We start from the raw sequence: 26,787 nt of genomic DNA, 5'->3' as shown, positions 1-26,787 counted from the left end.
AAAATCACCCCCCACCACGAACCACAAAACATAATATTCAAATGATGCAGAGGGCCCCTGATGCTGTCCCAAGATGGCAGTTTCAGAGTCAAGACTGAACATGTGTCCTCAACTCGCTCAAAACATGCAAAACATGCTTGGAATAGAAGTAGGGCAGGAACACAGACTCAATCAAAATCTACAATACTAGGGGGAGGGGGTGGAGAGGGATGGAGGCCACAGACAGAATTTTCATCTAAACTTAGACTTTCATTGTCTGTATTAAACCTTAGCCTTTGTATGCACAGATCCAGACTCCTGGACGCCATCTGAGCAACTGCAAAAACCTTCCAGATCAGTAGATCATGAGACTAACTGAATTCAGGCAAAAGATTCATCAGAGGTCTAGCTCAAAAGTAGTATGTGACAGAGGTAAATCAGTTATGGAAATTAAAAGTTAGTTGCTGTAACTGTAGCACGCAAATTAAAAAAAAATAAGAGACAGGAAAAAGTCAAAGCAAGCAGACACTTTTTAGGAAAAAAATTGTTTAATCCAAAACTCAAAATTTCAACGAAAGTTTAAAAAGTTTCAAGACAATATAGAGCATTACTAAGTACAGTTTAAGACATCTCATCACTTAGAAGGCTTGTAGTCCGAAAACCTCAGTCCTTTTCCTAGCTCTGCCTCTGGATAACTTTGGGTATGCCTTTTTGCCCTATTTTCTCTTTGCCTCAAATGGCCCATCAATATAATAGAGATAATACTTAGCTAGATTTGTAAAGCACTTTGAGACCCAAGATGAAAAGGGGTAATTATTTTCAAAATTATTTGTTTCTTCAGAAGAAATGGAGATTTTTCAGTGTTCATCACGCTATTTTGCTGACTTCAATGGAATTCTATGTAAGTTACATGGGGGCTCTGCTATACACAAGGATTATTTACATTCTCAAGAGAACAAAACAGGGCTCCAAAGTATGTAACAAATTCAACAAAACCTACCATTCCCAGGATTCCCAGGCCCAACAGAGGAGTTGTAGCTACATTACAGCTGGGAAACAGTAGAGAGGAAAACAAGCTAGGGCATTTTAAGCTTCTAGGCTGGATATTGAATAAAGACTATTTGCTCTTGTTTGGTCCTTACAGCTTTTTAATATGGATTAAGGGATGACTGTAATCCTTCCAATGATAGGGACTAGGGAGGTCACATAGTAAGGTAGACCCTGCTTTCAGGTGCACAGATATAAACCCAGAATAATTCAACTAAGAGTTACTCTAAATGTGCACCAATAAAAGTGCATCAATATAAGCGTAAAAAGGATTGAATTTTTTCTCCTTTTAAAAAATGTAGTGTCCCACATACTCACACTCAGCAATGCTGATGCATCAATACGCTGCATGGGGACTGCACCAAACAAGGTGTATGTTCCCCCACCCAGTATAATTTTCATAAATCTGCAAAAAACAGAAGTCCCAAAAAGAAGTGAGGCTGGGGGGCCTTTGGGGGTACTGGAAGAGCATCTGCAAGGGTGCCCAAGAGCATCTCCTTAAGCCGGACATTTCATAACACTGAACAAATTGTACGTCCAGCTTAGCAAGGGGATGCTGCGATGGTCTTTCACCCTCTGAGCCGATTGTTAGCTTTTCATAGGAACCAGCAGGGAAGCACATGTGAAACCTCTGTGAGGCTGGTGAGCGTCCCCATGCCTTGTGTGACTCTGCATGTAGATGAAGCAGCCTCTTAGGCTTTCAGAGCTGCTGCTGCTTAGTTCTCAGAGAAGTCCTTTTCTCCGGCTTGGCTCCCTGCTGAGACAGCCCCTTTCAATCTTTCTATCCCCCCCAGTCTCTTCTCCTGCACAACACAGGGAAACTTGATTGAAATAAAGACCCAAGAGAACATGGTTTATTTTCTTCTCTTCAATCCATTTTAGAAAAGCTTTTTAATTAGTGTTAAAAAGATGCTAAACTAAATGCAATGTTTTTCCGTCTTCCTGAACTAGTAATAGATCCCACTTTTAAGACACTGCTCAAAAAACAAACAAAACCCCCCAAACCTATGAATCATGGAATGCAACAGGGAGTTTAAAGCAAACTTGGAGCCGATTATAGTTCTTTAAAATCTTTTAAAAATTTTTGTGAAGTAAATGTAAAAGTGAACAAGCCAGAAAGCTCAGTAACCCAAAGGCAAGTGTCTGACTTGCATTTTCAGTCCCACATGAGAAGTGCAAAGACTAAATACAGTCACAATGGGGAAAGGGGGAGTCTGGGAGGCAGCTTTCATAAGCCAATTTAACAGAGAGCCATGCATCTTGGTGCATAATAATACAGCGGCCCAGAAATGCCCCTCTTCCATACTCACTTTACCCATAATAGTTGTGGGAAGCTGTTTGCAGATTAAGAGTACATACCGTGAGTGATGTGACAACACTGTGTGAATATGTAATCTTGGCATATATAACAACTCATCACTACAAATATGTACTGCTGAGACATTATGCCTGTCTCCCACACCCTATGTTTGTGGTTTCAACTGCTTTGTGGTTCCTATAGCTCTAGAGCTGTGTCAAACTATACTATGCATATTTCATGTCTTTTTGACATAGAAATAAAGTGAAAAGACCTGTTTGACAGCGGTGCATGAGATGAATGTTGCCTCTTCAGCTATTCAATAGCAATTCTCATCAGTGCTTTGGATGTGCCTGGTAAGGGTCAGGGCATTCCCATATTTATTAGGGCTGAGTCTGAACCTCAGTTCTGCAGAGGCTTACATACTTGCTGGCTTCACTTAATGCACATAAGCAGTTCCACTGCTGCTGCTTACAAATTAACCATGTACTTCAGTCTGCAAAATCATAACCAAACAGTGAAAGCAGTAGCTAGTTCAGAATAATTATTAATTGTGGAACTACTGATCACATAATATTGCCTGTTAATTATTTCCTCTCTCAAATTCCCACTTCTCTTGCCTGAACTTTGTTCCATAGGAAAATTCTGAGACACTCTCCATCCCTTTGTTTCCCCAAATCAAAGTCCCACATTACAAACATCATCCTTCAGAGAAGAGGTACCCATCATGGTGTGGGGGAAGGATGTCCCTCTCCTGCCCTAGTTTGTGTCTGAAAAAAAGAAGAAAAACGAAAAATTCTCCACTCCATGCACCATAGCAGGTGTGTGAAGAATACGCAAAGCATCAGAAACATGCTACAGATCATCTCTACAATATGCATGATCAAACCAAAGACCTTCACCCTCAACGGTACCTGAAATATCAGAGTAACAATCCCTAGGAGCAAATATAAAGGTCAGAGACCCAAGCACTACATCTTGGCCTATGAGACCTACTGTGCTAACAGGAGTTCACCTAGCAGTGAATCATAAGCAGTGTACATGCATACAAATCCAAATATATTTTTTGTCTTCCTCCAGTAAACCATGGGCTGTTAGTATTAACTTCCATTACTAATTCCACATTAATAACTATAGTATAAATTAAGAGATATTAGCAACAGTAGTTGCAAGGACAGTTCTTTTTTAATCCAGTTAGCATTAATGCATCAGGGACCTGGCTATCATTCTTTCTATGAGATCTTTAATGGTAATGAAGCTTCTTGCGGAAGTGGAAATGCATTCAGTTTATCTAGGAACACAAATCTTATATACCCATTTCTTCTGATTTTAAGTTGTTACTTTCATAGCCATGTTAGAAAATTATGAAAGGTATAACACTTATGGCATTATGAAAAGACCCTAAAACAATAAATTGGCAAGAAACCAGTTTCCAACTATAAGGAAGCCTGGATGCAGTATCAAGTACATAACTCCTTAGCTCAGAACCAAGGTAAGAAATGCTAACGTCAGGATAATTCCATACAATTTAATAGTAAATAGATATTTTAAAAAAATCTCTCCAAATGCTAGAAAGAACTGAAACAATCCATCTTCTCATTGGATGCTATATATTTTAATAATTTAAATAAATTATTTTCTTAGCAATTTATACAGATAAGAAAAGGTCTCTATCCAAAGCAGCTTACCAAAGGCATTGAAGGTTACAGGCGTACAGATGGGATAGAGTGGGGAAAAAAAGGGGGTGGGGTTGCTTTCTATGTTAAGAGACAAAATATACATCTTCTATAATCAAGACAGAATCAGAGGAGGGCTAAACCAAGGTACTGTGGGTAAGGATAAGGGGGGCAGGGGAGAAAGGGATTTGGCAGTGGAGGTCTACTATAGACCACCACACCAAGAGGATGAGCTAGAACTGGAGTTCTCCAGACAGCTCTCAGAGGCTGTACAGTCAAGAGCTATGGTTGTCATGGGTGACCTAAACTACCCTGACATCTGTTGAATCTAACCGCTCACATAGGTTCTTAACATGCATAAAGGACTTCCAGCTAACGCAGGAGGTATACAATCTGACTAAGGGAAAAGCCTTGTTGGACTTGGTGTTAGCTACAGGGGATAACCTGGTGGGGAATCTGCAGGTACAAGGTAACCTAGGGGATAGTGACCATCAATTGGTTGAATTCACTATCCGGTGAAGGGTGGGTAAACTAACCAGCAGGGGTGAAGTACTAGACTTCAGAAAAGCTAACTTTAGTGCGCTCAGGAGGCGTTAAAGCTCAAGAACATTGGTGAAATGGGGGTCCAGGAAGAGTGGCTGTTCCTCAATAGAGCAATTCTATGGGCACAGAAGGAGACAACCCCACTGCGCATAAGAGGGTGTAAAGGAGCCAAAGAGCTCTCAAGGCTGAACAGGTAAGTCCAGGAAAGCTTAAGAGGAAAGAAAGAGGTATACAGGCTGTGGAAATCGGGTAGCTACCAAGGAGAAGTATACCTCCCTGACTCGCACTTGCAGGGAATCAGCTAGGAAAGCCAAAGCAGGATTAGAACTTAAGCTGGCAATAAAAATGTACGGACAACAAAAAGTCCTTCTTCAGGTATATAGGGAGCAAAAGGAAGGTGTAGAGTAGCACAGGACTCCTACAGGACAAAACAGGGCTATTGGTGACAGAGAGAGGGGACAAAGAAGAGCTCTTCAACGAGTTCTTTGCATTTCTATTCCTAGACACAGACCAAGACAAATCTCCCAGTTGGATCACAGACAGACACAGGAGGGACACCAGCCCACCAACTGTTAGCACAGACTTAGTGAAAGGGCACTTGGAAGAACTGGATGCATTCAAATCAGTGGGCTCAGATGAACTTCATCCAAGGGTGCTGAAAGAATTGGCTAGTGTCATAGCAGAGCTGCTGGCACGGCTGTTTGAGCACTCATGGTGCTCCAGTCAGCTCCCAGAGGACTGGAAAAGGGCCAGTGTGGTCCCTATTTTCAAGAAGGGGAGGAGGAAGGAATCAAGAAACTACAGGCCATTTAGTCTCGCTTCTATCCTGGGGAAAACTCTGGAAAAAATCATTAAGGATCACATAAGGAGCCCACCAGGGGAAATGATGCTAAAAGGAAATCAGCATGGATTCATTGCAGGTAGATCCTGCCTGACTAACCTTCTTTCTTTTTATGACCAGGTCACAAAACACTGAGACACAGGAGTCAAGGTAGATGTCATCTACCTAGACTTTAAGAAGGCCTTTGATATGGCATCTCATTCTGTTCTCGTAAATAAACTGACATGTTGTGATGCAGATGATTACATGGTCAGCTGGGTGGCAAATTGGCTTAGGGGACGCACCCAAAGAGTAGTGGTGGACGGGTCGATATCGACCTGGAAAGATGTGGGCAGTGGAGTCCCGCACGGCTCAGTCCTTGGACTGGTGCTATTCAATGTCTTCATCAGTGACTTGGACGAGGGTGTGAAGAGCACCTTGTCCAAGTTTGCAGATGATACCAAATCATGGGGCAAAGTTAAAACACCAGAGGGTAGGGAACAGATCCAGGAGGATCTGGACAGATTGGAAAAAATGGGCAGAACAAAATAAGGATGCCACTCAACGAAGACAAGTGCAAAGTGCTGCACCTGGGCAAAAAGAATGACCAACACACTTATGGGCTGGGGGATGACCTTCTCAGCAGTGGAGTCACAGTTGACTCCAAGATGAGCAAGAGTTGTCAATGTGATGAAGCGATCATCAAGGCTAACCGCACTTTATCATGCATTAGCGGATGCATGACGAACAGGTCCAGGGAGGTGATGCTTCCCCTCTATGCAGCACTCATCAGGCCACAGCTGGAGTACTGTGTCCAGTTTTGGGTGCCACACTTCAAGAGGGATGCAGAGAACCTTGAGAGGGTTCAGAGGAGGGCTATTCGTAAAGGCTTGCCTGCAGGCCTCTGACCATACAAGGAGAGACTGTGGGACCTGGATCTCTTCAGCCTTTGCAAGAGAAGGCTGAAAGGTGATCTTGTGGCTGCCTATAAATTCATCAGGGGAGGGCAGCAGGGAATAGGAGATGCTCTGTTTACTAGGGCACCCTCTGGAGTAACTAGCAACAATGGCCACAAATTGATGGACAGCAGATTTAGGCTGGACATTAGAAAGAACTTCTTCACAGTAAGGGTTGCCAGAATCTGGAATGGGCTTCCGAGGGAGGTAATGCCCTCTCCTACCCTGGGGGTCTTCAAGAGGAGACTGGACAAGCACCTAGCTGGGGTCATCTGACCCCAGTGCTCTTTCCTGCACAGGGAAGGGGGTCAGACTTGATGACCTACTGTGGTCCCTTCCGACCCTAACATCTATGAATAGCCAGAAAGAGTGCTAGAGAACAGAAGAAATGCTTTCTTCCTGCAATACACACCAAATAAAGGTGGCAGTTACAAGGTCATTAACATTTCTTCATGTCAGGGAATGCAAGTACAAGGACCCTTTGAAACCAAGTTGTAACTAGGAATGATCTGTCAGCCTTTAGTACCATTCTCTACTGCAGCCCTTCCCAACCCCTATCTGCATTAGTCTGTGGGGATTTCAACTGAAGCACACAAGCTCTAAAAATCCATGCTCAATCAAGAAACCTTAAATACAATTAAGAAAACTGTCTTTTTTCTGTTTAAATGAGAAAATAAAGAATGGTAAAATTAGACTGGAGGAGGGGCGCAGGTTGGGGGGAGCGGGGCTTACGTCTTTGGGGAAAATCAGTGACCAAAGAGAGTTTTCATCTTCATCCTGTAAACTTGACACGTTCAAACTGCTGCTTTCTTAGGGCGGTTTAGTGTTTTGGGGTTATATTGGAAATATTTCAATATTCAATGGTCAACTCAGAGACCAATATCTTTATTCAAGCAACAGTACTTGGACACACCTTCAGCACTGGTCTGTCAGCAAAGTATGAAAACCTCTACTGCAAAAGGAGTCCTAACAAAAGAGAATGCTCTATTACTACCAAAACACTTACGTGAGGAGGAGCCTTTTTTAGCAATACAAGAAGGGCCTGCAACACCAAGTTGGAGAACCGTGGTCCAATTGGAACATAATCTGAAATGAAAAAAGCACCGATTTAAAAAAAAATATTTTTCTTTTTTATAGATTATGGACATATGCATCTATCTAAACTTCTAGGGTGCCTATACATGATCAGAGAGGCTGCCCCAACACTAATTCCAGTGCAGCACAGTGGACTTGATTGAGTCTGCTGGAGCGTGGCAGCTACCGCACTCCAGCAGCCTCCTGCTTCTCGTGTATCAGCATCCCTGCACTTCAAAATGGTGGGGGGGAGTACTTTATCTAAAGCTTGTTTAATAATATTCATCTAAAGTGCCCATCACCATTTTGAAGCATGTGGATGCTGATACACAAGACACTTTGGACATTTTAATTAGAGCAGCTCTCAGGGCCGTTTTAATTAAAAGCAACACCCCTCCCAGCATGTGCATCAATGCCCCTAGATTTTACAGTAAACATCAAGAATCGAACTTTTCCCAAATAAGAGCTGGGAAAAAAGTTATTGGTCTTAAAAGCATTTTCCCCTCATGCACCAGTTTTACAACTAGGGAAATCCTTTCAACATCATTTTAGAAGATGAGGTGCTACTACTGCTAGAAATTAGATTTCAGATGCCTACCTTTCCTAATTCAACCATCAATAAAATCATGTCTTAATCAAGAGGGACAAACTTCAGTAAAAAGGGGAGGTATATTTAAGTTTATATTGTGCTCAGATTGACTGAATTGAAATTCCAAATTTTCTTCTTAAATGACAGCAGGTGATTTAAGGAAAACCTTCATACTCAGCCTTGGAGTCCAATGAAACAACAGAAAAAAAGATTTTTAAAATTTGTGTTTCCCAAATGGCAAAGACACAAAACACAATGTGATTAAGCTTCCTTATGGATAAGTAGCCTCTCTTTCAAAACACAACTGCTACTCCAGAGTTTTAACATAGTGCCTGAGTGCCCCAAGTGCAGTGGAACAAGGGCAGAGCAATGCCACTGGCTGCACTGCTGCCAGCATGGCAGTGGATGGCCTGGCAGTGCAGCCACTTCTATTTTTCTGGTCCACCCCCATCTGGGGTAACATCCGGGACTGGTACCCTGATGCAATGTGCCCACCCTCACCCTTTTTTTTTTTTTTTTTAATGTTACTGTGCTATCTAGAATGGCTCAGGAACTGTCCTAGAGAACGCATAGCTAAAAAATAGTTTGACATCTTGTGGGCAAACTAGTCAGAAGACAAAGTGGAGCCCAAATCTAATTCACTTAGATGAGCTATGCTTATGCCACAGAAGCACATTAACCAAGTTTTTCAAATTCCATAGGTTTATTATAAATATGGATACTGGGAAAATCCAGTTGTACAAAACACAAGCATTTAAAAAAAAGAACTAACAGTACTGAAAAGACACTATTAACAGGTAGCTAGAGTCAAGTGTCTAAACTCCTGTGAAGGCTACAGTTCAGACATACACTCTTATGCTTATCAATTTCCATCGGCTGCCCCTGAGCCAGTAGTTCTTAACCTTTTTAGACTTGAAGCACCCCTCCAAAACTTTTCAGAATGTAGTAGCACCCCATTACAAAAGCTAATAAAATATACTTAGTGTTGTAACATTAGCATTATAATGAGGGGTGCATTATAATACATCAGCCCATATTGCATCAGCACTGATGAAAGGAAAATTTACATTATTGGAAACCTGCTTTTTTTGGCTGATGTGGCCAAGTGTTGCCAATAAATGCTGTGTGCATGCATACAGTCAGCCCAACAGCTTGGAGATCAGCATCTTGCTAGTAAGTCTGTTGGGAGGGAAGAGGTGTATGTGTGGGGAGGAAATTGAAGCCCCCGTGGTGAGAGATGGAGTCAGACTGGGGCTGTGGCAGGTACTGCCCAGCTGGGACAGGGCAGGGAGTGAGACGGAGCTGTGTGCAACTTGTCTGGGGTGTGGGGGGAAGCAGCTCCTGCTGCTGCACGCACCTCTGGGGGAGGCACGTGCCCCCTGGATCCGTCTGCAAGGTAAGAAGAGGCTGCCGATGCAGGATGGGGCTAGGGGTGGTGTTGGGTTCTTCTCTGTGAGCAGGATGGGCTGGGGCTGTACTTAGCAAGCGGCAGCAGTACTGGGAGGGGGCTAAGGGGTGGGCTTCAGCCACCCCAGAATCAGCCATAGCCCCTCTGTAACCTCCCTCCTAGCACCACTGTTACCCACCCCAAGTGCAGCCCCAGCCCAGCCCTCCCGCCGGAAAAAGCCTGGCACCAGCCTTGGCTCCAGCCTGCCCACGCCCTAGGCACAGATCCGGGGGGCACATGCTCCCCATTTCTCCCCCAGGGGTGCGCACAGCAGCAGGAGCTGCCCCCCACTGCCCTGTGCTCGCCCAGTGCTCCTACAGCAATAGTTCCTGGCCACTAATGGGATTTGGGAACTACTGGGCAAAGTTCTTTTTTTAGTAACCCCAAGGCAATTCTCCCTTCCCTGGTGCTGTAAGCTCTTCCCAGTTTAGCCCTGATGTGTCTCCTGAAAACCAAAAAGCACATGAAAGTTTTACCCATGGTAGTGACAGCTTGCAGATGGATGCTTCTGCCACAAGGTAGAACTACTGTTGATTTTCAAGAGTTTTGATTTTCAAGAGGTCATCAGAATCAAACCAGAAAGAGCTGCTGCAGAAGCAGCACATTTGTCTGTATAATCTAATGTGTTAAATGCACCTTTCTGTAGTCACGCTGAAAAGCAACAGCAGCAATATGATGCCCTGATTCAAAACCACTGCTCTAGGCATCTCTAAGCTTTCAGAACTGCCCTTTGGAGGTGCTTAATGCTCCTCATTCTCTATAAAAAGAAGCTGAAAGCTTGCACCCAAACTTCTCTTTAGTGTCTGTGGAGTCTCTACATTCTAGGATCCTAGGTGCCCAACCAGGTCATTCTGAAATCACCCACCTGGACCAGGTGCTCTTCAAGTTAGGTGGGGCCATATATAAGTCAAAGTGCTTGCCATGGCTTTTTGAATCAGCTTCATAGCTAACTCTCAGACTTACCTAAAAGTCTTTCAATGTCATCTACCACCACACAGCTGAGCTGGGATTTGTATGCATCATCAAAAATCTATATAAAAAAATATATTTTATTGGCACAAATCTCAACTATAAGAATATAGCATTTGTGATGACTCATTTTACTAATTTTAAATTAGCACCAGGATTACATATGCAAAAACATCACTTTTGTAGTAAAAACAAAAATGTTTAATCGTATGTCTCCAAAAGAAACTGGACTTTATTCACTAAATAAATAAATATTTACTTGAGGCCAAAAAATCATAGCCAGTTAAGGTTGGTGATGGTGGTGCTGGAGTTGTACTGCATTTCAGTTGCTCCATTATAGCTGTTCACATGTCTGCTTAAACCCCCTATAAGTAGCAGCCCACCTGGGGCAAGCCTAGTTTTGAAAGATAGGTAAAATTATTTGGGTTTAAGCTTCTACTCACCCCATGGTAGGAGCAGGCATGTGAAATACCACAGAGAAGCTGACACCCTGCCTTTTAACCCATCAATTGTACATATATATGTTGAATTGGCATTTAATATTTTGCCATCTCTCAAAATCTCTCCAAAGCTCATTTTAGCTCACTTACACCAGCAGAAAGTTACTGCATTTGTTTATAAGCAAGCAATATGCAAGATGAACAGCAATATTTTCCATTACATTTCACAACAGAATAGCACAATAAAGCAGACAGCTGTACAAAAATGATAAGTGATATATCACTTCTTTCCCTCAATACAAATCTTTCTTCATTCAGTTTTATCTAAGAAACAAAACTGACCTTATTCTTATATATAAAAATTGGAAGATGGAGAGATTTAAAATAGGAAACTGGCATCTCAAACGGACTCAACCAGTGATGTCTGATCAATCAAACTACTTTGCAAACATAAAGGAACACTTTGTATACATTTAAATTATGAATTGAAAGATGAGTTGGTGTCCACAAATTTAAGTACTATCCTCTTTTCTGGCAACACCTGCATTGTGCAAGTCTCTCAGTTCACAAACGGAGCTGTTGGATCAATGCCTGCATCAACAGCCACACAGCCTTCTGAACAAATAATGAGGCAGGGGATTTATATTCAGTGCAGAGAGCACAACCTCTCAATCTCATGTTGGAGAGCCTGGGAATCAGATTCAAGTCAATTACAGTAATACCCATAAATACCTTCTTTATAGCTTGGCACTTGGCAGTTTCAGAAAAGCCAATCATCTTATCAGGAGAACAGATCTTGATAAAGGGGAAGTTGGATTCTTCTGAAATTTTTGCTGCTAAGGCAGTCTTCCCACTGTGTGGGGGACCTGTACAAAAGGAAGAGAAATTAGTGAAAAACAGAACCAATAGTTGCTTAGGTATTAAATGAATTTTATTGAACTGTTTTCATGCTCTTGTTCATTTGACTTCTGTGAATGCTGTAGCAAAAAAGCTGGCTGGTGGAACTCCACATAACTATGGAAAAAAATTGCAAACAGCTGCACCAAAATCCTAAATTAATATGGTATCATGAACATACCATACATTATGAGCTCAATTCAAATGAATCAATAATGTAATTTAAGGTACTGGTCAAGAACAGCAAACTTAAAAAAATAAGCAATAAATAAAAAATTATTCTTGGGAACTGTTCAGAGAAGCTGCAAGTAAAACACAAAACAAACACAAACCAAATAAGGTAACTATAACCCGTTTAGGAAGAAAACAATAAAGGGGTCAGAGAGTATTAGTTATGAGCATTTACACCATTTTGATGTTCCTGTAATGTTGTCTCTCAAAACTACAGAAGTCAATTTTATTATCCAAAGCAACATTTATCCATCTAATCACATTTTCAAGTAGTAATCATGTTTTTCATTTTGATTAGTGGTTTTTAGTTTCATGTCTGGGTATCTAGTACAATTACGGTATTCACAATTACAGAACCATACATTAATTTCTCTAAATTTACCTTCCAAAAGAACGCTAACCAATGGAGTTCGGTCACTGTTTTTGGTTTGTTGGACAAGCAATTCCCCATCTTCCAAAACCCTTGTTACAGGGTCACCCCACTTGATAATACCATTCATAATATAACTTGCATAATCTTCCTGGTTGGTTCCAAAAGCCTATATTTGGAGAGAAGAAGAAATTATCATCAGGGGTAAGAATCAATGGAAAAACAGGGCAGAGGCCACTAGACATTAGGGGTGTGCAAAGTGGGCCATATTCAGTTCGGATTCATCCAGAATTGTGGACAGTACTTTGATTCGTTGATTCAGATCACTGTCCCCGATTTGATTTGGTCATATCCAAATCTGAAGATTCGATGCTGATTTGAAGAATCAACGATTCGGACAGATACAGCTTTAAAAGTTTTTTCTACATACCTTGAGGTAGCAGGCATGGCTCTTGATTGTTGCGATACTGGGGCACATGGAATGTCCCCCAGGAGCACAGGGGGCCCTCCATGTACTTGGCAGCAAATCTGGAAGTGGACCAGAAGTACTTCCTGTCCACTTCCAGGTCTGCCGGGGAGCAAACCTTTGCACAGCCCTACTAGACATCAGTAGAGTGACAGGCAATATAGTGGACACTTTCAATAATAATTAAGATACTTCAGTTATTAAGATCATCAGTATCAGTATTAAGACATTTCAAACATCTCAGCTAAGTAAGGAGTTAAAACACTAGACATGACAAGGACAGAGCAGGATGTTTTAAAGGATTTTACTACACTAAAAGCTCTGGTAACCAGCACCTTACAAGCCAGCATGCTCCGTTAACCGGCATTCCAGCTTGTAAGGTAAAGTGAAACCAGAAGTGCCCACTGTGGCACTTCCAGTTTCCCCAAGCCCCTGTGGCCCAAGGCAATGCAGCTTGTGCTGCTGAGCCCCCACGGCCTGGGGGCATAACAGGCTGTGCAGGGCCCGCCTGCTGTCCCACAGGGCCCACCAGGCCTGCAGGAGGATTGGTGATGCCCCAGATGCAGCAGGAGAAGCGGGGACCGAACAGACAAGGATGCCTGTTTGGGCCACTCAATTAACTGGCATATTTTGTTATTCGGTATCCCCCATTCCTGGGGGATGCCGGATAACAGAGCTTTTACTGTATAAGTTATGGAGTATTCTGTATATAGTAATCTCTGGAATCTGATCACCAGTTGTATTATAAGATTATGAATAGGGGTGGACTGATAGAGATTTTGGGGGCCAATACCGATAGACGACTTTTAAGGAGGCATATTGGCCAATACTGATCCGACTTCCGATACAGCTGCACACGTCTAGTAAGTAAGTCCGTTGTGATGGAAGGGGGGGGAGGGAAGGGCTGTTTGACAGGGCTGAATTTATGATGCCATCATAATGATCCCAAAGTCCAAGCTGTGGCTATACACCATTAAATGTAGTAGTTATATGAGGGATCAGCTATTCTAGTCCTGCACTCTCCACTTTATTTTATGGGTTAGGCAGTAAGTACTTACTGGCTTTATATCATTCTCTAGAGAGGCAAGGAAGTCTCCTCTTGTCACTTGCAGACATTCTGCCTTCTCCATATCTACCTCAACTTTGGTGCTGGCCTAATAAAGACAAAAGAAAATACGTTAAAAGAACAGCAACAGATCACAGGTTACACTTTGTTCCAGACATCCATCAGCCTCCATTATTCAGAGGATTTGACACACATGCCATACACCAAAAAACACAATATGAAAATATTCTACATTAGTACTCAACATCTGTTTGGCACAGGCTGCTACCGATTTTCACTTCCAAAGTGAATCACAACTCTACTTGCTCTTAAAGCCCATATCAGACCATTTAGCAGCAGTAGTCTTATTTTACTAGTTGGGAAACTAAAGGCACATAGTTCAGAAGACTGAACCTGTAAGATGTTCATCTCACAAGAAGATAGCCTAGTGTGTTACCCAAAGATACAGAGATAGTTAATGCTCAAACTGGAAAAACAAATCAGGAATAGAACAGGATAAAATATATTTCAGCAAACAACGTTTGCTGAAAAATGTAGTTTTGGTTCCAAAGCTATTTGCAGTTTCAAGTTAAATTCTCTTTTGGCTGAAACATATTTTGGGCACTAGATTCCACAACTCTCCAAAGCCATCAATGGCAATGTACCCTCTATTTGATACCTCTATGGTTAGAGCATTCATTTGGGTTGGAAGACATGTAAGCTCAAATCCATCCTCTGCTTGAGATCTGCACCCATCTCCCCCATTATTCATGGGGATGCCACAGCCAGACCATCTACGAAGGTAGGGTCTTTTTCAATCTCTCCTGTTAATACTATTCTGTTTTACTGGAAACACCCCACCTCCCACATAAGCATCCTAGTTTTCCTCTGGTCTCGATGACTTAAAGTGAATCCACAAAGGAGGATTAAGGGAACACCTCTGCAGAGCACAAAACAGCCCAATAGTTGATACATTCTTCTGGGAAGTGGGCACCCTGGGCTCCAGTCTTTGCTTCTTGAATGTTATATACTTTTCCCATACACATTCACTGGACTAAAACCAAACCAAAACAAAAAAATCCTAGGAGCAGAAACTGGAGCTCAGGTCTCCACTCTTCCAGTTAGATGATGCGAGTATTACCTTACACAGTCATGTACCTTCTTGCTTGTTCTTTAGACCCCATGAATTATGCGCACTTGGTTGCCCAACTTCTATCTCAGGCTAGATATCAGGAGGCGCTACTTCACTGTCAGAGCGGCTAGGATCTGGAACCAACTTCCAAGAGATGTGGTGCTGGCTCCTACCCTGGGGGTCTTTAAGAGGAAGCTAGATGAACATGCTGGGGTGATTTGACTCCAGTACTCTTTCCTGTCATAGCAGAGGGTCAGACTTGATCTGCTCAGGTCGCTTCTGACCCTACCAACTATGAAACTATAACAAGAAGAGTAAAAAGTAACCCCTCACCCCCAACTTTTCTCTAATCTGGTGGTTTAGATACTATCCTAAGAAGAAGGAAATATGGATTTCATTCTCCTTGGCTTGAAGAAGGCCTAAACCCCAGCTATCTGTCCTGGGTGAGTGCTCTGCCCAGTAGACTCTTATACAAAGGCAGCCACCATGCCACCCCTACTTTCAGCCACATTTTAAAAGAACAATTTTCAGTTATTTGCTTTCGAAAAATACTTGCAGGAATTTACCTTCAAGAGGGGGTTCTGGGCTCTGGATCCTGAGGCTCCTTCTTTAGACACTTGATTCTGTTGCTTAAAGCCCAAGAGGGATGGGGTTTAAAACACCCATCTGCTTAGTTTTCCTACTGGCTAGCTCTGAGCTGTTCCCCCAGTCAGGATACAGGCTGTATAGATCACCCTTCCAGATGCCTGACTCTCCTCATATGCTACAAAGGGAGCCTAGGCACTTAGCTCTGGGTTTTAGATTCTACTCTGGGCACAGGTGGAATAGGAATCACTCATCTAAAATTTAGGCATTATAGTACACAACCTGTAGATGCTCCAGTCTATTTTTGGTCAGGCCCTGGAGCTCTTAGATCCTAGCTTGGTGCTCCAGTCATGCCGCTCCCTCCTCAACAGTAGTATTTACATGGGAATCTTAAAATTTTAGATTTCTATTTGTTTCTCCTATATATACACACACATATATATGGCTTTGCTAATTCCTAAGAGCCTATTATCTTGCTCTTGGATCAAACTGCCTTCCGGAAACTGACACTATCAATATGGTTTAGAAGAGCCAATAAGTGGAAAATTTCACATCCAGGCCTTTCCATGAAGAATTGCCATTTCAAGGTGACAAATGACTCCCTTTCCTTCAACCTCAATTCACTGCCCTCTAAATAGGCAACCTTTAGAAATGGGTGATGAAGAGTGTATATTTCTGACTGGTAGGGACACAAGAGGCTTCTCTCATCATTTGAGAACGGATGCTTATACGCAACAAAAAGCAAAAATGGTGCTGATAGGTCACACTGTGTTGCCAACACTACTGTTAGTACATTTTAAGCTTCTGTCAAATCATTTTCAGGAAAACTCTTTCATAGGCTGCAGAATGTTTTCATCAAACAGTGAAATGCAAAGCTCCTTCATTTATGAGGATTAGCTCGTAGGTTTACAGTACTTTGAAACCTCGATCGCCCTGGGCATCAATCAGGAATTATAAATGGATTTGGGGTGATTTCTCACACCTTAAGACCATATAGATAAAAGATTCAGTTTTTGCCACTGGCACTACTGCCACAGTTATTTTCAGATCCTGAGCCGTGGTTTGCAGACACAAAGAGAAGGATTAAGTACAAAAGCAGGCAGAAGTGAACAGATCTGCAAAAGAAAATGTATTTAATGGTAAAGTGATAGAATAGTAGCCAACTCTGAGAGAACAAGTGGCATAACAATGACTCCTTTTCACTCACAGTTAATAAGTGACAATTCATGATCCATCCAAGTGTTGCCTTGACAGACTTTATGAAACTTTCTCTATTACCCCATAAGGTGCATATTATTTCCTTTGAAATTTAAACAAAATTTCTCCTTATTTTTAAACCAGGCATAACTTGCAATGAAAGTGACTTCATGTCTTACTGCATCTTGCATTAATGTCTCCAGGGTCATTAAATGCTCCAATGCAGCTGGATCACTCAAGAAATTAGTATTTGGAATTCAAAAATTTTCACTTTGGCCAATGCAATCTCAGATACCCAACTAATCCACCAGACTGGGACCTCCGAAAGAAGCACTGATTCATGGGGTAAGTACAGGGTACCTGTAGGTGAGAGTAAATAATTGGTTTCTGTGCAAGTGCCCAGAGACACTCTGGACACATCTCATAATTCAAGTTGTTCACTCCCTCACTGACTCTCTCAGCACAGAGAACAATGGATTCTGGGGTCTGAACTTCCCTATGACACAGATGGCACCATAGACCACAGCTGAGTATTAGCAAAGGGGGCAAATTTTACACACCTCTCCCCACATACAGGGCTTGTAGAATATTACAGATTCCAGAAAGGCATATCTGGCTCCATTAATAAGAAAAATATATATATTTAAGCTTAACCAACAATGGTACTGTACACTGAATGGACAAAAATAAGGAAGGCCCATTCTTGGTATTATAAAAGTCTAAGGATGATTATTCTTGCATGTGGCCCTGAAAGCAGCAAAAGCAATTAGATTACTCTACCATCTTACTTTGTAGCCTAATAACATTTTGTATGAAGAAATTAAGCAAGACTGACAAGTTAGACTGCTGCAATGAGATGAACATAATGCAAGATAACATATCAAACACTGGTTGCAGAGATTTTAAAGGGGCTGCAAACCTTTAGCACTGAAAAATATTAATAGCAAAAAAAATTTTATGTTTTTTTTCACCTGATCCAACTTGGGGGGGAGCCTTCCCAGTCTTCCAGCCCACTGTGCCAGGTCCCCACCAGCTCACACTGCCCCCAGTGGCCTCAGCTGCACCCCTGTGCTGCTCCCCTGGGCCAACTTGGCCCTTCCCAGAGGGTCCCTGACAGCCAGAGGAGCCTCCAGAATGCAAAAGTGGCTGCAGGCCCAATTCTCTTTTCCTCTGGGCCCGATGAAAGCCTTCAGCCTGGTGCAGCCCCGGCACTGCCCACCTTGCCCCAGTGGGAGCAGCAGTGGGAGCAGCTGGACAAGCTGCAGCTTCTTCTGCAGTCGCCTATAGCCCCTGCTCCAAGCACTGCCAGAGCGGGGACTATGGGTGGCTGTGGGAGCAGCCCAGCACTGCCAGCCTTGCCGTGGGAGAAGCAGCCAAACAAGCTGTGGCTTCTCCCGTGGCTGCCCATAGCCCCTGGAGCACAACCCGGCACTGCCCGCCTCTCCACGGGGCAGAAGTGGGGGAGCAGTTGGACGAGCTGCAGCTGCGCTTCTGGGGCTATGGGAGGCCGTGGGAAAAGACGCAGCTCATCCGGCTACTCCCCTGATGCTCACCCCACAGTGAGGCGGGCAATGCTCCAGGTGCTATGGGTAGCCCCACCTCGCCATGGGAGGAGCAGCCAGATGAGCCACCACTTCTTCCATGGCTGGCCACAGCCCCGTGAGCACAGCCACGGCTTGTCCAGCTGCTCCCCTGCTACTCCCCGTGCCAAGGCAAGGCTGCCCACAGCCCCCGGAGCTGAGCCCTGCACTGCCCACCTCGCCACGGGGGCAGCAGGGGAGAAGCAGCTGGATGAGCTGCAGCTTCTCCCATGGCTGCCCATAGCACTTGCTCCCAGCACCACCAAAAACCCAGCACAGCCCCAGCACTGCCCACCTGGCACTGGCAGGAACAGTCAGATGAGTCACAGCTTCTCCTGCACCCACCCATAACCCCAGCTCCCAGAGCCTGGTGCAGCCCTGGCTGGGCAGCACTTGCCCCAGCCTGTCCCAGCCCCAGTCCCTCTCTCACCACAGGGGCCTTGATCTGCTTCCCCATGCCCCTTCCCTTTCACCATGACAGATGCTATATCCAGTTGAAACCCATGCCAGAACTTTGAAACTAGGTGCCAATTTACAAATGTTGCAACTGCTGTTCATCGTAACTTGAACAATCATAAGTCTAGGACTCCCTGTATTTATAGTACATGCATTGAGGGAATTGCAGTTGCCTGAATTAGATTCCTACAATTCACCTAACCGGGATCATTGAAAAATGGCACAGCATGGAGAAAAAATCATTAGCTCAGGTACAGGTACATGAGCATCCTCACTGATTTCGGCCACAGTTGTGGGTGCTCAATAAGTCTGGGGGGAAAAAAAGATTAAAAAACTTAAAACCTTCACATTGTCTTCACTGGGAGCTCCAGGCAATTTACTTGTCCAGGAGAAAGAAGAGAGATTTCAGCATTCATTTTGCTTTCAATAATGGTAACAGAGCACATAGTTCTTTTTACTAGTCTAATCTTGAACCTTTACACTGGCTTTACCATGCTCCTTAAGCCTTTCAGGCAATTTGTAGCAAGTCTTGATCTTATTACAATGAGTCCCTAACTGTTTCTAGAGAAACTAGAGGAGGAAGAACTCGAAGACTAGAGCTGTTGGAAAAAGGTTTAACTAGGTTTTAACCATCTCTGAACAAAAGGTGAACTTCTCAAAGTAAACTGGGCAGAAGACTTAACAGCAACTTAGGAACAGTCCACCTCTAGGATATGAACCTAATAAAGTGATAACAAATGAACAGGAGTATAGGTTGTAGCCATGTTGGTCTAAGGACATAGGCAAACATAACAAAAGAACAGGTCTTTAAAAATGGCTGTCTGCCTGAATGCACATTTATACTCCAACTCCACCTACTAAAACTAAGCTTAAGAACCTTTTGACAGAGGAGATGCAGACGCCCAAAACAAATTGTGGAGGCTCACTATTGGGTTAGAAATAGAAGCCTGGCACTGAAGTCATGATTTGAAAACTTCATCAGAAACAGCTAAAAATGGCATAGAGGTCTGAACTAAACTAATTTAGCTCCAGGAAAAAATGACTTTGTGTTAGCTATATTTTGGTGAGTGATATTTAAGTTAAACATACCTTGTCCAAAAAAAGGGGAAAGAGCACTGGATGTTGAACTATGTTTGCTTTACTGACCTAAAAAAGAGAAGCAGAGCTTGATACTATTAAAGCTCTGATTAGTTTGACATGCTGGGGGACTAAAGTTTGCAGTGGTTAGAGGAATTTATTAGATAATCAAATTCAGTGGTTCTTAACCTAATTAAACTCAAAGCACCTCTCATTAGATTGAAGGCACACCTCAGAAAATATCAGCTTAGTTTTCACGCCTTTTTTGACTACTTAAACGTAATAGAGCAATTCTTCTGTTGCAAAGAACTCAGGAAGATCATAACAGGTCAGAGTGTTTTTGATACTATGGATTCTTATTTGAAATTTCTGGATTCACAAGCTTAAACATATGTAGATGTTTGCACATGTAACAAAGCTAATATTGTGTGGCAACCCTAAAAGGATCTCATGGCACCCTGGTTGAAAAATCACTGATCTAATGTAAGAAGTCTTTTCCATCCCTAACATTTAATCTCAAAATACTTTGCAGCCATAGAGAAAAGCATACATAGTTGAAGAATCTAAATACACTCTTTTTTTTTTTTTAAAATTACAAGTTTTTGTAACTAGAAAAAACTGCCTGATGTGCGTCTTCTATACTAAAATGGAAGACAATACATTATCATAATCTTTGTACTTAAAAGATAAATTAGACTTTTATTCACCTTGTATTTTCCCTCTACAAGTGGCAAGCATATATGGAATTAAGAAAGGCTCTCATTTGCATTATATTTGCACCAGTTTTGGACGATGAAGTGAAGGAGCCATGTCTTTCAGCCTACACCTGTATGAGCTAATTAATCCACATTTCAACACTGTCAAATAGTGCTTTTTACATTTTGATTCATCTCCTAACTTGACATTTCGTGGTTCTTATCTCTTCTGTCCAGTTAAAGATGCAACGACCTTAATAAGTGATGAACACTGGAAAAGCAAGAACTCATTTCATTATAAACTTAGTCAATATCTCAGATCTTGACATATACCAAGATGGCGTATTAGTGTGCTTCTGCTCTGAAAAAGAGTCTAGCAAAAAATGACTCCACTCTGTACAAGATAGCTACTGATTTTAAAGACTTCAGTAACATTTTAAACAGACTTATGCTGTTTTTATAGATATAAGGGAGAAAATGCTGGATTATACTTCTTGTGCATCATCACAAGTCCTTACTTAGTTATCCCAGTTATATCTCTGCAAACTCACAGAAGACACATGGACTACATGAGTTCCATGGAGAACTCAAGTTGGTTGATGACCCACAAGAAGGAAAGAAGCCAGTGTGACTAGTCCAAAGCAGTAGAAGAAAGTTGCGCACGTGCATTGACACTTTCTTCTCCCTAGAAGGAGGGGTGGGGAATACAATCAGGGAATTACTAGTGCACAGATATGAAACAATAACAGGATAAAGAGTGATAAACAAATTATGCCAAGTTAAAAAGAGACTGGGGCAAGGGAGTGAGGGGCGTGACTTACTGTGCATCAGCTAATCCATTGCAAGTTTTATGCATCTACTGTATTCCACCAGGAATATATACCAGGGCAATTTACTCTTATAGACACAAACTGCCAAATTACTACAGTTTAGCTTTTGCCTTTGGTAGGAAGGAGTGGAATCGCAAAATAATGATCATAGACCAATATCTCAAAACACCCCAGTTAAATTGGAGTAAGTAACCATTCTTTTTTCAACTATGAATCTGTCTGGACCCTGCTGCAGATGACTGACAAGCTGTGTTGTTGCAGTACTGTGGGACAAGGAACATCAGCTGAACAGTAACTGTAATGCTGTTCTGCCAGCCTTCGCTGTTAAGTTCAAAAAATGTTTGACATGGGTCAAAGGGTTACTCCTTGTCACTGGCTACAGGTTTTGCAAGCTGGCATATTTATGAAGCAGGAAGAGGATGTCACTTGAGCTATGGCAAAATAACCCTTGTCTTTATTGGGAGAAGAATAGCAGCCATCTGCTTATACTACAATATACATTGTATTACCTATTTAGATATTTTGGGGGGCAAGAGGACTTGGCATTTAGAACAGACAGCCATGGAGACCATATGAATTGTTTTGTCCTCTCAACAAGGGAACAGAGTCTCCAGAAGCATTCAATGTATTCAATTTCTCTCCCAGAAGAGAGTTTTTGGAAAAAAGACAACCTAATTGACTGTGTTACATGCAAATTAATAAGATGAGATCACTTAGGGGTGAATTTAGAATTACATTTTAAACACACCACCCCTGTCTTTGTCTTCATTAAATGGTGTGCAGAGATGGTAAGCCGTATGTACTTGGAGCTTACATTCTGTCTCCTAGCTGAGATGACAGCAACTGGGAAGATCATGTTCAGAAAAACAGAAAATAAAGAACAGCCTGAAAGAGGGTCAAAGTGAAGCCCATAAGTCTCATAGATTGTAAGGCCGGAAGGGACCTTGGAAGATCATTGGGTTCAGCCCCCTGCACCAAGCAGGAAAGATAACTGAGGGTCAGGTGACCCCAGCAAGGTGACCATCTAGTCTCCTCTCAAGAGGATGATATCAAGGTTCCAGACAAGGACAGGTTCACAACCAAGAATGCTGTGAGGTAGACCTTAACAGAGCTTAAAAAAAGGGGGAAAAAAAAAAAGAATAGGAAAGTTTTAAATGCTGCAATTATTTTATCTTCTATATAGCAATTTGCACAGGGTCCATGTTATGCTAAACCATTCTTACCTAGAGCCTCTGCAATTTTGAAAAAAAGTCTCTCTGGTAGAGGTCTTATTCTAATATAATAAAGGACTTAGTTTGTCAGTCCATAACGCTCCGGGCCAACTGCGCATGCACTGCCGAGAGGGCCAGCGGTGACTGGCTGTGAGGCCCCGGAACTTTATGGACAGAGGGGGCGAGGGAGCCAGACCAGGAGGGACAGGTGGTGGCAGGGCAGGGGACACACTTCTGTGCTGGCGGGTCATGACACTCTGTCCCTGCCTGCCCTCCCCCGCCATTCTTGACAGGGAATTGGCTAGTTCTCTTTATAAAAGGAACCCTTGGACTCAGCTAAATAAGCCACTGTCCATGGTACTTAACCTAGCCAACGTCCAGTCTCTAGAAACAAAACAACTTTGCATCTGGGTCAGAGCATCTGACTGTGGGTGCTTTGAAATTAAGTATGAATACTCTATGACCTGAACTGGTGGCTGAATGGACTTCCATAGAAGGTCTATCACCCAGAACTGCCCGTGTCACTTACGAACTACAAGGATGATCATGCATTTCTTATCTGACTCTGGATAACACAAAAAAAACTGGCTGAAAAACACACAGGAGGCTGTGACAGAAAAGCATCTGATAACCAGGTTCCTGCCCTATCAAGGAAAGTCTGGCATTTTTCTTGTCGCTGAATAGATCTTGCCCCCAGGCCTTCAAAATGCAACACTGGCTCCCTAATGGTCCTCTGCAGGAATCCCTTGGGATTGGTAACAGACTGATCGCTGAAATCTGCCCAATTACTGAAGCCATTCAGAAGGCAGATAACTCTTGCTATCAACACACAGTAACTTCAATATGTACCGAGTCTGATGGCTTACAGTGAAAGGTAATGGAACCAGGAACCTCTCTTCTCATCTGTTTAGTTCAAACAGCAATACTGCATCAAGGAATGTGCATTACAATATGCATCAAGGAATGTGAGAACAAGCAGCAATACCCTACAGGCTAGTATAATGACTCTGAGTTGCAGGATATTTACCAGTACATGAATTCTTATGTCACCTTCATTTTCAGAGGGCTTGCTCCTTTTAATCTTCAGGCAAGTCGGGTAAATTCTCCAATCTATCCCTTATATATCCATAATTAAGGCCCACGTCAGGGAGAAGCTGAAAACAGTACTCCTTCTCAAATACACCTGGGTACCAGCCACCAGTTCTGCAAAGGGTTGAGGTAGTGATCTCAAGACCTTCCTGTTCATGCACCGTCAGAGGTGTAGGGTTTGCAGGAGAAGTCTAGCAGATGCTATCACATATAGAAGCCAATTTGCGTGGCTTTCCCTGTCTTACTGTGGTTTCAACATCCAGAGATCCATATGCTGGGGAAAAAGTCTGGGAAACCCCAAGATAAGTCATTAACAGAAGGGGCAGTACCACTGCATCACCAGGCAATAAGGATGATTCCTTAGACAGAGATTGTTGCTGGCCTTCTGCCTGCTCTTGGAGGCTGACACGTAGCTGTGGACTGGGTGGCCTGGCCTATGAAGAACTGGGGAGCAGAATCACTTGACATGTGGGAGAGGTGGTGTTCTGAGACGCGAGTCAATAGCCACTACTATGAGGGTAAGGGTAATGGTCAGGTTTGAGAAGGCTAGCTCTTGGTATTGAAGCTGTCAGTGATGTTACTGGTACCTTCCACAGAGTTCTCTCTTCCAACCCCACAACAGGATGTTTGCTTGATGGAACCCAGCTAGCACTGACTTCTTTGGTTTCCAGGGCCCAACAGCACTTCCTGTAGGTCAGAAGTGACAAGTACAGACTTCTTTGGCAGATGAAGCTTCAACAGTATGTCCCTAGACAGAATGCCTTTGAAGAAATTGGCTAGCACACAGACCACCCTTCAAAGGTATAATTCTCCCCCAAACAGAACAGACATCAGTTGCATCCAACTGCAAGGTAGATAAGGCTATTATAGGACAGGAAGTCTATATGAAACCTGCCTGCTTGGTGCATGGTTTGTCACAAGTGTCATAGAATCCCTCAACCCCTCAAGGGAGTTTAGCAGGGCAGGGAACCAGTTGTGAGAGAAGTCTATTCTTCCTCTTATTTCAAAGTGTCCAAATCAAAGGAGTGGGTGGCATGAAGGTTCTTCACAATTTTTGCAACAACAGTCTTAAGCTCTAAAGAGGATATCTGACACCTGCTAGCTCCACCCTGATAAAAAGGACTGTGTTATCTTATACACCTACCATGGGATCCAAACTGGCCCTAAAGAACTTCCATTAGTGTCATGAGCTACCCAAACATACAAGCCCATGTGTCTCCAAAACAGCGTCATCGAGTTTAAATAGTTTCCTTGCATTCTTTTTATGAACATGCTGATGAATCAGACATTAAATTAAGGGTGTGATGGAACCTGATGCATGATCCTAACAAGCCCTAAATGTTAGAGGCTTCTAGTAAGAGAGGAACAGTGGAAAAAACTTGGTAATACTCTGTTCACTCTTTCAACATTGACTCTGTCAGTGTGTGACATAGAAGACTGGGCAAGATGGACCTATGGTCTGACCCAATAAATGGTAGAACCAATAAATGGTAGCTACATTCTTAAGTTATGTAATTATGCTTCCTGCCACACCACATGTGCATGGTAGCAGGCATGACTCTGGGATCCCAAATCGGATCCCATTGTGCCATATTGCCAGTGCAGGGGGAACCCCGAATAACGAACCCAGGCTCCCCCTACACCAGAAAGTAGCAAGCTTATCCCTGATGCACTCCTCCAGCTGGGAGCATCTGTCAACTGACTGGGCTCCCAGCCAGAGGGCCACATAGAGCCAAAGGTTCCATACTCTCCACCAGCTGGGAGTCACAATCGGCTGATGGGCATTAGCAGCTAGGGGAGCACATAAAGCCATGGCCAAAGGCTCCATGCACTTCTCAAATTGGGAGCTCTGATCAGCTGAGGGAGCCCTCAGCCAGGGGAGGACATAGGAGCCAAAGGCTCCAACATTCTCCTGGCTGGGACCCTCCAATCAATTGACCAGTGCTCCCAGCCTTTGGAGCACATAGGAGTCTTGAACGGCTCCAGCATACTGCAGAGACTGGGAGCACTGGCCACTTGTTTAATTAAAGGTGCAATAGGAACCAGCCACAAAGTTAGTACACATATTTTGTGCAATAATTTTGTGGCTTATTCTTCATTTTATTGTGCCATTACTTGAATGAATGTCTGGTCAGGTCACTACTTATGACATGATTAACCAATTCATCACATATTAAGTATAACATCTGTCAGCGTTCTCAGATTTATAAGTAAGCCAGTTCTCTTGCACATTCATACAGGGTTACATGTGGGGCATTTAAAGGACATGTGCAGGGGATGGAAAAACAGACATTTTGTCCACATAAGAGTTATGAGCTTGCAGCTTGTAATTCATGCAAGATACCCAAATTCTGAAGTACCTGAAGACTTCATCATACATTCAGAAGAAAACATATCATAGAAGTGAACAAACTGTACAGCCATTACTGCCATTTGATGCCTGTATGGGAAATCATGACTAACCTTTATGTGTCTGTTCATAGCAGTGGACTGTGCAGCTCGCACAAGACCCTCTAATTCAGCACCACTGAAATTTTTGGTCTCTACAGCCAGTTCTGTAATATCTACATCTACAGCCAGAAGTTGATGGTCCCGCATTCTTGAGGTATGGATATGAAGAATCTGAGTCCGGCCCTTCTCGTCTGGTAAACCTGGGATATACAGAGAGAGAGCATGTCAGGCCTTGAACTATGATCATACTATTGCCTCAATGCTCTGTCTTGAGGATAAAGTAAGACTGGGAGCCCTCTCCTTTCTTTAGAGTCCCTGCATACAGGGCTGCTCATCAGCATGGACAGCCTGTTCTCACAGGGTAGAGTACTTTATAGCATCTTTCATTTGAGAACTCAAGGAACATCAATCATTAAAGTCTCCAGCAGCTTACAGTTATTGCCATTTTACAGATGGCACCCAAGGATTAAGTGTCTTGCCCAAGGATCATGAAGCAAGTGATTTGCAGAGTGGATTCTTGTTTTTTATTCCTGCCTCCCACACTGTCTTTGTTCCTACTACTTTGGGAGGCTTTTTCAGACCCCCACTGTTCTGATGATTAGAAATGTTGTAATTTCCAGCTTAAAGTTACTTAGACA

General features: G+C 42.9%; 1 protein-coding gene across 2 annotated transcripts in view; it reads right to left on the bottom strand.

The window, feature by feature from the left end:
- NSF (N-ethylmaleimide sensitive factor, vesicle fusing ATPase) overlaps positions 1 to 26,787 on the bottom strand; it is a 116,142-nt gene that overhangs the window by 11,046 nt on the left and 78,309 nt on the right. For both annotated transcript variants that reach the window (XM_019554256.1, XM_019554254.1), the window contains exons 12-17: positions 26,162 to 26,349; positions 13,860 to 13,955; positions 12,348 to 12,504; positions 11,570 to 11,703; positions 10,392 to 10,458; positions 7,325 to 7,404 (exon numbers count right to left, since the gene is read on the bottom strand). In XM_019554256.1, the coding sequence (XP_019409801.1) occupies positions 7,325 to 7,404; positions 10,392 to 10,458; positions 11,570 to 11,703; positions 12,348 to 12,504; positions 13,860 to 13,955; positions 26,162 to 26,349 (722 nt within the window). The remainder of the gene's footprint in view (positions 1 to 7,324; positions 7,405 to 10,391; positions 10,459 to 11,569; positions 11,704 to 12,347; positions 12,505 to 13,859; positions 13,956 to 26,161; positions 26,350 to 26,787) is intronic.

This window comes from Crocodylus porosus, unplaced genomic scaffold (genome assembly GCF_001723895.1).
Source record: "Crocodylus porosus isolate Cpor-Errol unplaced genomic scaffold, CroPor_comp1, whole genome shotgun sequence".
Classification (NCBI taxonomy): Eukaryota; Metazoa; Chordata; order Crocodylia; family Crocodylidae; genus Crocodylus; species Crocodylus porosus.
The sequence above is the reverse complement of the archived record's forward strand: the minus strand, read 5'-3'. Positions and strand labels throughout refer to the sequence as shown.